General features: G+C 38.7%; 1 protein-coding gene across 1 annotated transcript; it reads right to left on the bottom strand.

The window, feature by feature from the left end:
* Positions 1–761: 761 nt before the first annotated feature.
* On the bottom strand, positions 762–16,477 carry LOC122671739 (short integuments 2, mitochondrial). Its single transcript, XM_043869134.1, has 8 exons — positions 16,261–16,477; positions 16,071–16,175; positions 15,449–15,526; positions 6,766–6,907; positions 6,567–6,637; positions 3,561–3,657; positions 2,803–3,020; positions 762–1,108 (listed from the first exon to the last, which is right to left on the bottom strand). Exons 1-8 carry the CDS (start codon positions 16,426–16,428, stop codon positions 848–850), a joined length of 1,140 nt encoding a protein of 379 aa, XP_043725069.1. The 5' UTR covers positions 16,429–16,477; the 3' UTR covers positions 762–847.
* Positions 16,478–16,882: the final 405 nt, after the last annotated feature.

Below are 16,882 nucleotides of genomic sequence, written 5' to 3'. Positions count from 1 at the left end.
AAAACTCATCCATGTTGATTCCCTTGCGTGCTCCCATTGACCCCATGCTAGTTGCAAGGGCTACACGACCAAGCAGTGATCTCTAACCCTTTATCGTATTTTGCAACTAGATTACTTGGATTGTAAGGGAAAATATAGATTCATCATATCCCACCTGGGGAATACGTTCCCAAGAATGAAACTCAAAGGAATTGACAAGGGCCCGCACAAGCGGTGGAGTATGTGGTTTAATTCAATGCAAAGTGAAGAACCTAACCAGGGCTTGACATGCCGCGAATCCTCTTGAAAGAGAGGGGTGCCTTCGGGAACGCGGACACAGGTGGTGCATGGCTATCGTCAGCTGGTGCTGTAAGGTGTTGGATTAAGTCTCACAACGAGAGGGTCACAATAGTTTCCATTTTCTTAAGCTAATAGCATTTCCTGTTAACAACTGCCTATTGCAGTTGGTGAGCTGTGCTGCACTTCATGCCCATGCTCACCAAGTGATCTTGAATTCGAGCCTCCTGGCTGTTACGTCCCCACCCTACGTTAAAAAAAAATAGCACTTCCCATCCCTTCCTTTTATTCACAACCGCATGGAGGCTAATGGATGGCTCCACAGAAAAACTTTGCCATCCTCGCTGAGAATGATCATAGATTCTTAAAGTTGGTTCTTAAGGAGTTCCACAGTTCTGATGAGAGGCTGAACCAGTGACGCAATAACCAACCACCCAAATGGGTTTGGGAACCGGTTGGCAGGCCAGGTTCCATAACATTGATCAACACAAAAGATGTGAAGTGATTCTCTTGTGCATCACAAGAAATATTCTACATAAAAATTCAATATATAAAAATCAGAATAGGAGTATCAATGTGTGGAATCTGAGGTTTCTGGAACATCATCTAGAGTGAAAGGACCAAGTTTGCCCATCCTAAACAGAGTAAGGAACTTCTTAGATACAATGGTGCGAGCCTCATCAGATGGCTTATGAGGGGGTACCTTCATTGCTTTCTGTAATGCAATGAACTGCTCTTCTATGAGACTCTCCAAATCATTCTCGTCTTCCATATTGCCATCAAATTCTGAGAATGTGAGGTAGAGTGCATGCTGGACTTGCGTAACTAAATCCTGTGAAAGAAAATGAAGGTTAATTTGGGAACAAAAGAATTTGGAGAAATTTTTTATATATCAGAAATCCATGCTACACATATTTGCTGACCGTGAGAAAGACATACTATGCCCACCCCCTTCCCTTGTTAAAAAAACAATAAAAATAACAAAATTGAACAAGAGCAGAAATAATGGTTTTGGAGAATTAAAGAGGGGCTTTTTTTAGGGGGTGCAAAGCTGGGGGATTCTCAAGGTCATCATACTTCATTTCAACTTGGGATGAGTCTCAAGTATGCTCGACAATCCAAACCGCAAGAATACCCTATTATTTCAGTTGGGTGAAGTGGGACAATTGCAGATCAAATGATCTAGATATGTAAACTCAATGATCTAAATCCAGCAATCAATAGAAATTCAGTCTTCACCTAGATTTTGGATTTGAATTGTAATACAGGATTCCACATCGCATGGGAACCCAGTTCGAAAGGTTACGATAGACACTATATGTATAAAGAAGTAAAGATTAAAAATAAAAATAAAAAATATTGTGAAGAAGTAATCCTAAGCTAGTGATAGTCTCAACTTTCGCAGCACAAGCATGGATATATTGAATTTAAAGTCAGTCAGTAGATTGGAAGTAAAAGCCCCATCGATTAAGGTTGAAACAGCTACCCTCAAGTTAGAAGTCTTATCATGATATTAGAATTCTTCTTCTATTGAAGGAAACTGAGAACTAATTACAGAGCAATATGTTTCAGACTCATGCCCCACAAAATGTCCACTTTGGCTGAAGCTATAAAAATTCCTTGGCTTTGGCACAGGAAGGGTTTTTTTTTATCAATTTAACATGAATCTATTCAAAGTAAATTTCTCAACATATAAATTGCGAGAAAACTTGTAAGAAAAATAATGTGTTTGGTAGATATCTGTTACCATACTTATCAATCATACATGCGAGAAGTTTTCCTAGAAAGATCCTAGAGTCGTTCCAACTTAGTGCACTCACAACTGGAACTCAAGCCTCAAGGAAGAAATTTCACCATTAAACTTTCACTTCATGCAACAAAGGAATGGCATCAGTTCATGCTGAAAGGTGATTTGGAATCCTCAACAACAATCCCCCACCAGACAATATAATTCAGTAGCAATCACAGATGAGCAAGGAAGTTTTTTTTAAAAAATAAAACACATCAGAAAGAAAGCAAAACACACAACAGTTAAAAAATAAGATTTCATTGACAAAGAAGTCAACCAGCCCAAAAAGAGATGCTCAACTACAGATTTGAGTAGATGGGAAGGCTTCAATGGCATACTAACACCAAATCCCTTGTCTTTGAGGAACAGTGAAAAACTGTAGCCAGAGACTCACGTGTTTAGTTACTAAATCCATTCACATAAATAACAATTATGTTTACTAACATTTTCCAATAGCAACATGCAACTAAATATTGGATCTTCATTATTTGAGAATTCAGGATCCATAAATAATCTTAAGCCATACAAGAAAAACTAGTTGCTAGTACACAAACAAATCTCAAATTATAATATTAAATTAGCACCATGATTAGGTAAGAGAGTTGCTAGCATTTGACCACTCTAAAATGCCTATAAAGACAAATTAGCAAAGTTAAAGTGAACTGGAAGCATAAATGAAATTAAGGACTCTGATAATTGAATCCTTTGGCCTCATATGAGCCAAGTTGGTTACTTACCTCAATATACCATACATTAGAATCATCAAGCTGTTTCTTCTTTTTTGGCAAAAGGGCTCTAAGTTTATCGTCATTTTTGTCCACAGATCCATATTTGAGTCGTTCCAAAATTCTGTTATTCAAGTTCTTCCAATGAAAGGGAGTACTTCGACTGTTCAAAACAGCTAGTAAGTACTGGGCGAGACGTTCCTCACCGACAACTGAATCTTTCACTGACCCTGATCATTTAATTAATTGAGGAAGTAAATTCAGGTAGAGTAAAATGCAGTGAATTATAAAAATGACACAAAATTGACATGAAAAAACCTCTCAAATACCAACGCAAAAAATCAACTTTAGAAAATATCTCAGAATCTTTGAAAAGCAATAACACAGGAAAGGTGGTCAACTGGGCCTTCAAAACTTTATCTGTACTATAGTCCAGTTATCTAAGTTCAGAAAGGTCAGAATTTTTATCAACTTACAGAGATGGCAAGATGCTATATTTAATGATGCTCAGCCATTTTAGTTTGTTGCAAATGTAAGTGCCCAGTGACTGCATTCCCTTTGTATCTAGTGGTTTTGTATTATATCTATATCTGTATATCTATAATTCTATATAATACACAGCCAACCAACGACTGACATATTGATTTCTGTATGCAATCAATAGAAAACACAAATATTGTGCTGATAGTCAACTCTAAGAACAGCAGAGTAGAAAATGTAGTGTTGAAATGAAAAAAGTGTCAGCAAAGTTCTTGGAAAGAGAATTAGACCTGTTACAGCTAGCTTTAGTCCAGTCTCTATATCTGGGATGCTCGGAACTAATACACCCGGTGTGTCCAGAACATATATGCTAGGTTTATGTGCAATCTGTGCATTAATCATGCGGAGTTAGCATATAAAATCACTGAAAACATGAATATACTAGACATCGAATTACCAGAAACACCAAGGCATCAATGCAAATAGGAAGGAATATTGAAATTCGACAAAGTATGATATCTTTAGACAAAAAAGATCAAAAGAACATATGAATTATCTACAGACAAAGAGAAAGTTCCATATGTTTGGCTCCCTACAACAAAAACACTGGATTGGGCCATACACAAAATACTTTGTAACTGGAAAGTTGAGGGGAGTGAATGTCATCTTTATAGTATACCAAAATGGGGAATAACACACTTGATCAGGACACAAGACATAATATTGTAGAATCAGAAAGCTGGAGTAGAATATGAGATAATTTCCCATCCATAGTTGTCAAGGCGACCCAAGGCGTTGGAGGGGACCTGGTCACCTAGGCGACCTAAGAAGGCATCCAGAAAGGGGCGCCTGGACACCTAGGCGACACCTTCACACCCTTTGTGTTGATCATACCCCAACTGTGAAAAATGCTTCATCAGGTCAATAAATGCCCAAGTTAATTGCCCATTCATCTTGGCACAAAATTCAGCAGTGAACTAAACATGAATTGTCCAAGCCCCCAATCTCTTTACCACTCCAATTCCCCAAAGTGATTTTCTTTAGGAGTAGTAGCCATTCTTTGGAGATGAAGGGATCAAAATCATCTTCATGTTGGCAGTTCAGTCAAACTTGGAGCATCTGATGAGACAGAATTTGAAGACAAACATCAATATCAGAGGTTAATCAGCAAACTTATATATCTCACCGTTACCCGACCTAATATATCTTTTGTTGGAGTGATTAGTCAATTTATGGAAACACCCAAGCAAGCTCATTGGGAGGCAGTGTGTCGTATACTAAGGTATCTTAAGGGTCCCCCAAGGAAAGGTCTGATTTATTGCCGTAATGGTCACACCAATATTGTTGGCTACCTGATGCGGATTGGACTGGTGTTGATGGTGATCGGAGATCTACTAAAAGCTACTGTATGCTTGTCGGAGGTAGTATGGTTACATGGAAGAGTAGCAAACTACGGTGGCGCGGTCTATTTCTGAAGCTGAGTATAGAGCTATGGCTCACACTGAGCTGAGTTGATGTGGTTTAAGTCTTTTGTTCAAGAGCTTGGGTTTCTAATCAGCAAGCCTATGGAAATGTGTTGTGATAATCAAGCTGCTCTTTATATAGCAATTAATCCTGTCTTTCATGAGAGGATTGAAATGGAATACCATTTTGCTTGGGATGTAGTGTTGAAGAAGTTGATTTTTACTCCCTTTGTCAGTTCTTGTAATCAACTCGGAAACTTATTTACCAAATCCTTGTTTCGAAAAGTATTTCTCCAAAGGTGTTCCAAGTTGGGCATGGGTAATATCTATACTCCAGCTTGAGGGGGAGTGTTAAGTTGGTGTCGGTTTTGTAGAGATATTATTGTAGTGGTCTTTTAGTTTTCTGTCCTCAGGTGTAAAGTACACTTAAGTTTAGTCTTAAGTTGTGGACCCAAGGGTCTATTTGTAATTTCTGCTTTTTATATTAATATATAGGCTCCCTCCCCCCACCCACAGTTAGTGTTCAGCCATCCTCAAACCATGGGCAGTATTCTCTCCTGCTCTCTTGTCTTCTCTTCTTTCTCCTCCTTGACTTCTCATTGTTGTTTCCTATGACCGGGTGATGAATCAGGTTCTGTTATTGTCCCAGTCATAATAGCTTATTATGATAAGTTGTGCTGCGACTGAACTAGGTCCAAACATTTCTGTGTGATTCATGCCCTGATCCCCAGATTCCTCAATCCTTAGTCCACAGGTTTCAGACATGGCTGCAGCTTCTAATAAGTGCACAAGTGAGAAACAGCAGTATCAAGTCTCCTCCATAAGCTTGCAACCTCACAAAAGCATCAAATCTTGGACAAGAGACCTTATTACGGTTTAAGCCTTCTCCCCTCTCCACTAGGTATTACAAATCCCAGTGCCCAACCTGACCAAAGAAAAATTCTTCTGAATTTGTTCCAATTAACAGCATACAAGTTGGCAACACAATGAGAGGACCATTGTCAGAATGCTTGCTAAGCATGGTTGTCACGACGTCTAGGCGACCCAAGGCGTTGAGGGGGCCTGGACGCAGGGCGACACCAACAAGCCAACCAAGACACTTGGACGCCTAGGCATCGCCTTGACAACTATGCTGCTAAGGATGCTTTGATTAATATTAGCTCAACTCCCTTGGATTATTTTTACCTTTCCTAGCCACCAATTTCTTTTCCATGGTTTCAACAACTAGCTCCACCTTGATTTCTACTTGTGGTATTAGGATGAGGTAAGACAATCCACTCTACACTGAAGCTCGAGGCAAGCTTGTTACTGTCAAGAAATGCTAGCACTACAATCAGCTTGCTCATGCTTTTTATTTTATATTTTTCCTTTGTAAGTTGTTTCCACTATTCTTGAGCCCAAAAAAAAAAAAAAGATGATTATCTGTTCCTATTATTTAATTTTCCTTTCAGTGTATAGAACGTGGCTGACAGGTCCCTTGTAATAGATATGCTAGTTAAAGAAAAAAAAAAGGTATATAAGACCAATATAAGTCATGATTTATTGAGATTCTTCATTTACACAAAATGCAATAAGACCAAGATCAGTAAAGGCACTAGATGTCATGCTGATCCCTCAAAAGAAAATGATACCTGTAAAGGAACCAAGTACCAACATAAATCCCAATCCCAGTATTATATTATGATTTGCTGAGCTATATGAAAGGTGAAATGAATAACAACTTAAACAAAACAAGGAAAGAGTATTTTCATACTATTAGAGTCAACCCCCCCCCCCCCCAATTAGATAAAATAAACAATATATGAAGTTCAAGGAAAATTATCAATATCTGACCTTATATCCAGCTATATCTTGAGTTACACCTGGCAAAGGTCCAACTATGGCTCGCTTCATCTTTTCCTGCACTATGAAAAATCTCAAAAGAATCATGCTCAATATTTATTGAGTCAAGACGGGAAATAATGATGACAGATTTCATTCAACTGATGATACAAGTCAAGAGTTCATGAACTAATGATTCAAGACCCATTACCAGGAAAGCGAGCAGATGCAATTTGATGGATGGAATTAATAAGAGACGACTTGCCAACATTGGGCACACCAACCACCATAACAAGAAGAGTAGGCTCCCTTGAAATCCGTTCCTTCAACTTCAGCTCCACAAGGTCAAGAAGCTTTGGAACAGAAACAAATCAGAATCTTATAAAAGATGCATGAAACTTGTATGGCCAAAAATAAAATCATAAGCATGTGAACAAACTCAAGAAAATAAAAATCTACAGCATATTAAAATGACAGTAGTGGAATTGGTTTTGACATAAATGACCAACAGCAATTTTCAATCACAGAAAGTAGGAATGGTTAATTGATATAGCTCGAAGTATGAAGAAGAAAAGAAGAGAAAGACCCACGTCTCACTTGAGATGTGCCATTCACAACTGAGATTTGTTGGACCTAGAATATTCTAATTATATATTATGTTTTTAGGATATGAAAACCACTGTGTGATGTGTGTTTAGGTGTACTAACATGTGTGCTAAGAGATTGATGATACCTAAGCTACTGAAGAGGTACAGTAGAAGGATGTACAAGGCATATTGATTGAATGAAGAACTAGTGAAGACGGTCTTCCGCATACAAGGGACGGTTTTTCGTGACTTGAAAGATCAAGGAGCTGAGCAACATCAAGTTAAAGGCATCTTTCAAGGAACAATATTAGGATTTGATTATTGGAATAACTCTGTAATCCTAATGTAAATTGATCAACAAGATGTAAAAAGCCCAAAGATAGTGATATAAAAAAGGACCTAAATGGAAAAACCAAGAAACTAAGTGGTTTGATTTAGAGAGTTGTCTAAGTCCACCATCCACAGTCTTCCATGAACAAGGACGGACGACCAAGCTTAATTGGCAGACCAAAAATAATCTAAGCGATAACTCATTGACAACCGAGGTGATGCAAATAAGTCACATAATGGGCATATTTTATTTGAAATAAGCCTTGGGTGGGGTTATGTATGCATTGGGCCTTTGGTTCCATGTGTTTCCTTTATAATAGGCCACTTTAATGGGCCTCAAATGTGGGTACAAGGAAGGCATACGGGATTAGGCGTATTATTTTCATTCCTAGGTTAATTAATGTAGTGGGTTTTACTTTCCTAGGTAGCATTGATAATTCTTTTAGTTTTCGTAGCTAAGTAGTTATTGTCTTTGGAAGCCTCCTCCGATGTCTTGGGAATTCCAAAAGACCATTTAATGTTTTAGTTGTTCATGTATCCAACCTTTGGAATTCTTCCTTTTGTTCGGGAATTGCAAATGCTAACTAGGATGTAATCAATTGAGGTTCAAATTCCTTTATCTATAAATTGAAATCATGGGTGAGCTCTCAATCATTCAAGAAAATTTTGAAATATGACTACTTTTGTGAGAGTTTTTCCTTGTGAGATGCAAGAAGGTTTGTGAGACTCAAATGGGATCAAGGTGGGACTCCTTAGCTCGTGACCTCAATGGGACTCCGATGGTTGGCAACCAATGGGACTATGGGTTGCACCTAAACAACTATCCATCTACCATCTTACCTCTATACCATCAACAACCCTTCATATTCCACAACCTAACCCTTCACCTGCCACCTATCTATCTTCATCTTCAACTATCGTCATCACCTCCATCATTCATTTTCATCACCATCGTAGGTATTTTAATTTAGATCCGGATATTATTCTCCTCCATAATTGATCATGAAGTGTAGATCCCCTAGGATCCGCCATCACAAGGTTTAAAGGTTTGTGTCCGCAGACGACCATCGTGGTCTTCCATTCGATTTTTCAAGAATGTCCAAGAGGGATTGTGACTAAGTCTTCTCAAACGAACGATCCCACAATATTTTGTTACCAACTTCCGTCCATGTCCAAGAGTGATAGTCTTGAGTCCCTGCAGCCACGGTCTTCCGTGTGATAATGTTTAATGTTGCGTGGTTAAGAAGTTGAAAGGTCTTTGACTCATTATTAATAACTACTTGGACTTTAACCACTTGAGTGAAACTCTTAAAACATCTTCATTGATGTTGAGGAGCTCCAACAACTAGTTTTTCTTCAAAATCTTAAGTTTAATATTGGAGACTAAAAAGGATCCAACTATTTTGAAGTTAAGTGGTTCTCCAACAGCTAGTTTCTCTTGGAAGTGAAAGTGGAATTCAAATGTTCAAAAGAGAAGCTGAGCTTGACTCTATGGCTAGTTCTTTTGCCTATAAAAGGATGGAGTCACTTGATGTCAAGATATCATATATAAGAAATCACAAGAGTTGCATAGTGTGCAAATCGTTCCATCATCTTGAGGAAGCTATTGTGAACTGATCTACAATGTCCACATCAGCTTAAGAAAGGGTTGCAATCAAGTGCTTCAACGTGTAAAGAGAAAAAGATCAAAATCATCTTGTTTTGATAAAAAGTGAGCTTAAAAGGTTTATAGTGTCAGGTTTGCAAGAAGAAACCATTTATGCTGTAAAAGTAAGCCTGTGTGGCTTGAGAAAGAAATCCTTGGTCTGTGTGACCTGGGTGGAAATCCTTGACCAGGGTGGTCCGGGTGCTCAACCTAAAACAGTGGTTGAGTTGGCATAAAGCCTTGATTCTTGGCAGGGAAAAGAATCAGTTAGTGGAGAAATCCTTGGTCCGTGATCAAGAGAGTGGACGTAGGACAGTTGGGTCTGAACCACTCTAAATCACTGCGTGTGCTTGACTCTCTCTCTCTCTCCCTCCCTCCCTCCCTCCCTCTTGCAATTAGTCTACATCAAGCAACCGGTAACATCCTCCATGGCACTCTCTTTATTTGCTTCTTATATGTTTTTTATTATTTGTCATTCTGTGTTGTTGGGAATTAGGATTAGTTTTGTGCGCTGTTAGTTACATTTTGGTTAACTAGTCACAACCCAATTCACCCCCCTCTTGGGTTGCATTCGATCCTACAAGATTAATCCAGATGTTGAGCAAGTAGAATTCGTGATTCCACCTGAGTTTTTTTAAAGAAAAAGCCACGCCTCAAAGACTTCCTTCCCCATGTTCGTGCGTGGTCAACATGCTGTTTTGGTCTGGCTGTTTTGGTCTGAAATGGGATGTGCACCATGCCAAGCTTATCCCTCAACTCTATAAAGCTCAAGATCGAGTTTCTTTTAAGTGGGGGAGAGTTGGTGTAGCTCGAAGTATGAAGAAGAAAAGGAGGACCAGCAGCCCATCGAGCCAGCCGTTGGTCAACTTTTGTGGGCAAGATTGGAGCCCATTAGAGTGCAAGAAAGTCCATGTGTGGAGCATATTCTAGAGGATCTTGGTGCTGTTATGTGGACGATATAGGAGGATCTTCTAGAAGAGTTGGAGCTGTCAAGATTGTTTCTTTAGTTACTAATTTGTGTTACTTAGTCAATGACAATGTTAGATTTATTTAGTTTCTATTTCTATTTTCCTTGGCCAGTAAGTAGTTGTTTTGAAATTTTAATAGAGTTGCAGCTTTATTTTGGTAACTCTCCAATAGCCATAGAGAGTTAAACTATTTTTTCCTGTAATGGTTTTACTCATCATAAATAAAAGGAGAGGCCAATACAGTGGCCACAATTTGAATGAATAAAAAAAAAGTTTGGTTTGATGTAATGCTGCTGTGTGAGACAGAGGAGATTCCTTAGGTCTGTGAGAGACAGACCAAGGCTATAGGTGAGACTTGAGAGGCCTTGGTCATATCCCCCCCATCTTCTTATTCCCATCGAGTGTTTGTTTCTATTTTTATTATTTCTGTAACAACCTAGTGACTGAGAAGAATCGAAGCACTGTTCTCCATCACAGTTGCTGTTGGATGATCCTTTGAAGACTGTCCCTTCAAGTGTCACAGGAGTTGGACTTTGAAGACTCAAATTTACACCCAGCGGCTCTACTGTACTGGAGATTTTCAGCAGCAGGCTTCCAGCAACTGAAGCTTCTGATCAGACCTTTGGTTACAGGCTTACAAACCATATTTTGCATTGTAATACCCTTCCATAACCTCTCCTTCGATAGTAATATGAGCATGATCCAATGGCTGATTTAGCTGTAACTACAAGTTGCTAATTTTGGATCCGACTTTCTAATGTTGAAACCCTGTCATACCTCAGCATCCAGCCATCAGATTTGGCTGAGGTTTTGAAGAGTTATTGAGTCCAAAAAGGCCTACCCTCGATAGGGATATCTGTCCCATCAGAGTAGCCTAGTTGTCAATTCTGTTACCACTTGGTTTTTGGGTTAATCTGTCTAGTCCCTGTCCTGCGATAGACCAGAAACTAGTACTGTTTGTGTCTCCTGTGGATAGGCCTCAACCCCAAAGTTCTGTTATAAGTTGTCAAGAGTCCTAAGAGTTGAAACACCTTGCCGTTTAGGTGTTATTATTATTTTCTGTTGCTGATTACATGCTGTAACCTTCTGATATTAACATTGAATGATCCTACAGTGAAATTAGTTCTTAGTTATCTAGTTGACAACTGGTCTTACATTATTAATACTCTGAAAAGAGCATGTCACATTGGTTATTGAAATTACTGAAATTCCAATTAGCCTGCTCTTAAGGTCTTAAGTCCAAATAAAATCGTTGTTAGGTGTTCAAACTAGTAAGCATCAAGGGACAATTTCACCAATACGCATTCACTTTATAAAACCAAGATGCCAAAACCATGTGACTTAAAATAAACATCCAAATAGGAATCAAAGTTGAAAAAGGTGTTCATTTAGAATTCAGACTGATGAGGCCAAACATTAATCACATAGTTGTCAAGGAGTCACCTTGGCATCGCCTTGTGGCCTTGTGACAGCACGCCTTCTATTATATCAGTTTTTTGACATTTCACGAGCTTACGTTGATTTGTGTTTATTATGTTTTTTTTCTGAATATGCTTATATTATATTTTAAGCTTTGTTATTATATGTTGCTTTTCTCATATTAGGTCCCCACTAGCATAATTATATCATATTGAATTGATATGGCTTCTATGTCGCATATAAACATAATTATATAAAAATTCGTTGATATATTACATATACTGTACGCCTAAACAGGTGCCTTGTCGCCTAGATGCCCCTCCAACGCCTTGAGTCGCCTAGTTGTCTTGACAACTATGATTAATCACATGCATGACTTATTGAAGACAGCAGTGAGCATTTATCTTACATACAGCAAATATGATTATCATAGGAAGACTATAGATCCATGCAGCGATTTCAATATTTCAAACCCTGCTCTTGACAACAGATTGATCATCTAAAAGTGGCTATTTAAATTAAACATATGCTCGCAGAAAAGATCTTACTGTGGATGACTGTTTATAACAAAACAAAATTTTATAATAAAAAAATAAATTCCGTAGTATGAAAAAACTTGCTTCCTATATTTAATACACAGATAGTAGCATTTGAAGAAAATTAGAAACATGCTTGCAGAAAAGATCTTACTGTGGATGTCTGTTTAAGGAAATTTTGTATAAGAAAATATAACTTGTATTGGTGTAACAAATTTGCTTCCCATATTTAGAAAACAAATGGAAAGTGACCATAAAATTCATGCTTGAATCCATCCTCTATCATAACAAGAAAGTAAGAAGTAACAGCATGACCGCAAATTTAAATTCCATAATATAAAATACAAGCATACCAGTTACAGTTAGATTACCTTCATTTGAAATATCCATTCTGATCTTGTCGTATGATCTTTTAGGCACTTACTTATATAGCCTAGTAAACCCCCCAAATCCCATCGCTCTCTCTCTCTCTCTTTCTTGGTTTTTCTTTTTCCTTTTCGGTGATGGACAACATAAATTATTGAATCAGACACATAAATAAAAAGAGACTATTTGAAAGGAAACGCAAGAAAAACAAGCAAAGAACCTGAAGGAAGAATCAAAACACAACACCATACCCTAGCCTTCCTAACCCATATACTGAAGAACTCTTAAAAGAAACTCACAAGTTGGCAGCAAAACATACAACAGGAGCCTTCCCAACCAAGAATCCAGGAATCAGGATCAGGGAACAGACTGGTCCTGAGAGATGCTGATCCTGACCAGTCTGGATAGACAGACCACTACTTAAAACCTTGTCCTCAACCCCTTGGCCAACCCATCTCATCAACAGCCCATACTTATAAGTTATAACTATGAGACTACTACTCCTACGATCATAGTTGTCAAGGAGTTGCCAAGGCATCCAGGTGCCCTTTGCTTGAAGGACGCATTGGTCGCCTAGGTGGCACCTAATCGCCTTGTTGGTGTCGCCTTGATATTTTTCCCTCCTCCAACGCTATGGTTGCCTAGACACCATGACAACTATGCATACAATACTCTTCCCCGGCTCCTCCTTTACCTCTGCTTCTGATATTTACATCCCCTAGTAATACAGATATCGAATTCCTAAAATCCTCCTTCCATCATTTCCAATAAAAATTTCCTTGTTGGCTATCTTTCAATACAGGCACTGATATAAATAGAAAACTTGATTAAAGTACAGCAGAGGAATAGAAATCTTTTGGTCTTTATTAACACAAGAACCTACTCATTTCTAATTTTCCAGTATAAATTCCTACTTGAGCATCGTAGATGCATACAATGAACTTGATTTGTGAGATAAATCCTTTTTTTATTCCCTAAAGCATATCCCAAAAAAAAAACCCTCCGAAACCCAATTCAAACATAAGTAGCAGGATCAGATGTACGGAAATGGAAAACTGGCCTCCGCTTTTTTTTTTTACGTGGAGGAAGGTGGGGTGGGATTAGTCTGACCATTCCTATACAAAAGTATGAGGCATAGTTCTAAAACTTGCGAGATCTCGACCGCGATCTCAGTTTTCTGGGAGGTCGAGACGAGTCGTAATACAAGTTTTAAAAGTGCAATTTCTCGATCGAGACCTCGGGTAACTCGAGTTCTCGGGTCGACCCAGATCTCGACCCATGTTATCCTTTAAAAGTGTTGTAACTCGACAGAACTCGAGATTTCTCGATCGAGTTCTGTCCAGAAGCTCTTTTCTTCTCCTTTGAAGGCTATGAGCTCATTTTACCTCCGGATTTCAATGTACAACCTGCCGGAGAGTTGATTCAGCTACACAATTGAAGGATTCATCTCAAATTTGAAGCATTTTTCAAAGGTAAACAATTTTCCCCCAAATTTATTTTTTTCCAAAAAAAATTGTTCAAATCTTGGTAGATTCATGTCATTTTAAGATATGTTATATAACTTTGGATGATCTATCACTTAAAGGATTCAGCAACAAAATTGAGGGGACGCGCGAGTAGTACCAGTACGAGGTGGGAAAGCAGGCGGACCCTGTGTGTTACAGGTGAGTCTCAATTTACGCATGCCACATAGGATCGAGACCATGGTGCCCACGCTACGTACAAGAGAAAGAAGGGTCGCAAAGTCATAGGCTCAGGATGATGACATGAGTATGAACACCATGCTTGCAAGTTTCGGAAGCATGAGTATAGATACTAGTAGTGAGCGTCAATCGTGACATTCATCTCAGTCTCATCATGACTATGCTTATGGCTAGGAGAGCACTGGTTCCGAATATAGTGGCTATAGTCAGTTTGGGCAGTCAACACTTGAGTTTGACACATAGTTATCAAGGCGTCGCCCATGGTGACGCCATGGCGTCCAAACTCCTTGGTCTCCTTGGACACCTTGGGCGCCTTGCCGCCATGGCGGTGTCGCCTTGTTTTTTTACCCTCTAAAACACCAGACGCCTTCCCGTCTTGATAACTATGGTTCGACAATCAAAGCACGGGGTCAGGTTTTGGGCCCATATTCCCAGTCCCAAACCAGCCACACCCATACATGCCTTAGGTCCTCAATATGACAGTAGCAGTGGATCTCACACCTCATGGCAACTGCTATACCCTAGGATAGGGGACTTGGCATATGCTGATGACAACTCTTATATAATTGATGTGAAAAACTATGTGCAACAGCACAGCAACACTATGTCATGGGAAGACTATGTGGCACTAGTGGGGACTGAATGCGTGATTGAAGCAAATTTTATGTGATGATAGTTGTAACATTGTTAAGCAGTTTGATATATCATTTTAACATTTCTAATGCTTATTTAAGTTGTTTTACATCAATTGAATGTTTTGCTTGCTTTCTATTACTAAATTATGTGTAGAGTAGGGTATTTTAGTACGTCGTCGCCTACTAACCTAGGGTCCAAAGTGACACTCCTATTTGGACTTTGGTTTTGCAAAATCTGATAGTGTCATTGTGTTTAAATGGCTTAAAATAGGTTGAGTACCAAGTTTCAAACCCAAACTAGGTCTAAAACCCACCAAAACCAGGTTTCGAGTTGGAGAAAAAAGATGCACCAACTCGACCGAGATCTAGAGATCTCAGTTTTTCCCAGGGTCGAGTTCCGAGTTTTAGTACCATGGTGGTATGAGGTACTACTGAATTCCCACAAGTAATCAAGCAGAAACTGAAGTGTTAGATTAGCTAACTTTATTGTGTAGAGAGGAAATGGGCATAAATTTCGTTGATTTGATTTACTACTTCTATTTCAGTAGCACTAATAATAAGAACTGAATAATTTCTAAGGGGAGAAAACCATAAAAAAATTATGGGAAAAATGGTTTCATGCATCTCACAAATTTTAGATTAGATTAATTAAAGAAAAATGAAATACACAGTGGTATAAGAAAATTACAGAAAGCATCAACTGACCTTCTTAACAGAACCTTTGCTGTGTGCATTTATCAAAAGGCAATCTTGCTTATTTGAATCGAAATATTGAATCCATTTCTGCAGACATCACTTTGTCAGATATCATGCTCATTCCCAAAACCATAATCCAAACAATGCAACAGTCTGATGAGTGGGGTTACAAAATTCCAAACTCAACTCAACAAACCTCATATCAACTACTTGGGGATGGCTACAACAACCCTATTCTGCAATTGCAGTCTATAAACTCGCACAACATATTTTCAGAATCCTTGACCCAAAAAAGTTTGACAAAAAGTTATGGGATTGATTAAGATAAGAATTAATACCCATAATAGCATCAGAAATGGACTTCCAAAATACAGAAATTAGGAATAACAAGGTTTTATTTTGATAAAGAAAATAGACAAAAGGCACTACCCAATACCCATACCACTTTGCGACACACCACAAAGAAGTTTATTGATTAAGATAAGCCATCGGTAATCCTTGGTTGACATAGTTACTGTAAAATTTATTTAGTAGGATGTATTGTTTCATTGTATTATGAAACGGAAATTTTGGAAAGGGGGGTAATGATAAGGATTTAGGGGGAAAGTATTTGAATCGCAAAGCCACATACATGCATTATATTGGGATTGGCCAAATCCTTCTTATTGAGAGCAATGACTCGCCTTTTGCTGGAAAGTACAGGTTGCAGGTCCTCATTAGCAGAAGACAATGGAATCTGTTCCAAACATATAAGGAAAAAAAAACATTACAAAACAGAACAATCAGACAACTATGAAAGAGAGAGAAGAATTTTAACTAACACGGGAATCTCTGACTTCGATGACGAAGTCTGCGAACTTAAGACGGTCGCGAATAGCGCGAGTGGCGGCAGCCATGTGACCAGGAAACCAGTTGATGGCGCCACCACCCATGTTGAATCCCATCTCCCCCAGCCCCTTCTTCACTAACTTCCCCAATCCTCCACTCATCTTCTCTCTCTCTCTCTCTCTCTCAAAAGGCCGCAACAGAGCTTCTCTCTCTCTCTCAAAAGGGCACAACAGAGCTGCGGAGGTCTGTCTGAGACTGTATGTACCGAGCAGGTGGAGGCAAAGCTGATCGGTTGATGGTAGCCGTTGTTTTTGAGTTGCAACTCTCTTAATTAATACCTAAGCTTAGAAGTTTATGATATAAGGAAATTTTCGTATACCTCCCTGAGATATTACTTAATTACAAAAACATCCGTAAATTTTAGGAAATTTCGTGTCCCCAACTTTTCTAAAAAAACACATACCCCATCCTGTTAATGTAAGATTAACAACGTTAAAATCAATGATAAAGTGACAAAAATACCCTTACAAAAAAAAATAAAAAAGAAAAACCTGCAACTCATCTTCCCCAACCCGGTCTAGACTAGACTCCTCCTCCTCTTCTTCCCCGATTACT

The sequence above is a fragment of the Telopea speciosissima genome, chromosome 8 (genome assembly GCF_018873765.1).
Source record: "Telopea speciosissima isolate NSW1024214 ecotype Mountain lineage chromosome 8, Tspe_v1, whole genome shotgun sequence".
NCBI lineage: Eukaryota > Viridiplantae > Streptophyta > Magnoliopsida > Proteales > Proteaceae > Telopea > Telopea speciosissima.
The sequence above is the reverse complement of the archived record's forward strand: the minus strand, read 5'-3'. Positions and strand labels throughout refer to the sequence as shown.

Coding starts and splice junctions, on each gene's coding strand:
- LOC122671739 (XM_043869134.1), bottom strand. CDS start 16,428: ATGAGTGGAGGATTGGGGAAGTTAGTGAAGAAGGGGCTGGGGGAGATG. Junction 16,176..16,260: donor TCGAAGTCAGAGATTCCCGT/GTTAGTTAAAAT, acceptor TGTTTGGAACAG/ATTCCATTGTCTTCTGCTAA. Junction 6,908..15,448: donor GCAAAGGTTCTGTTAAGAAG/GTCAGTTGATGC, acceptor TCTGTTCCAAAG/CTTCTTGACCTTGTGGAGCT.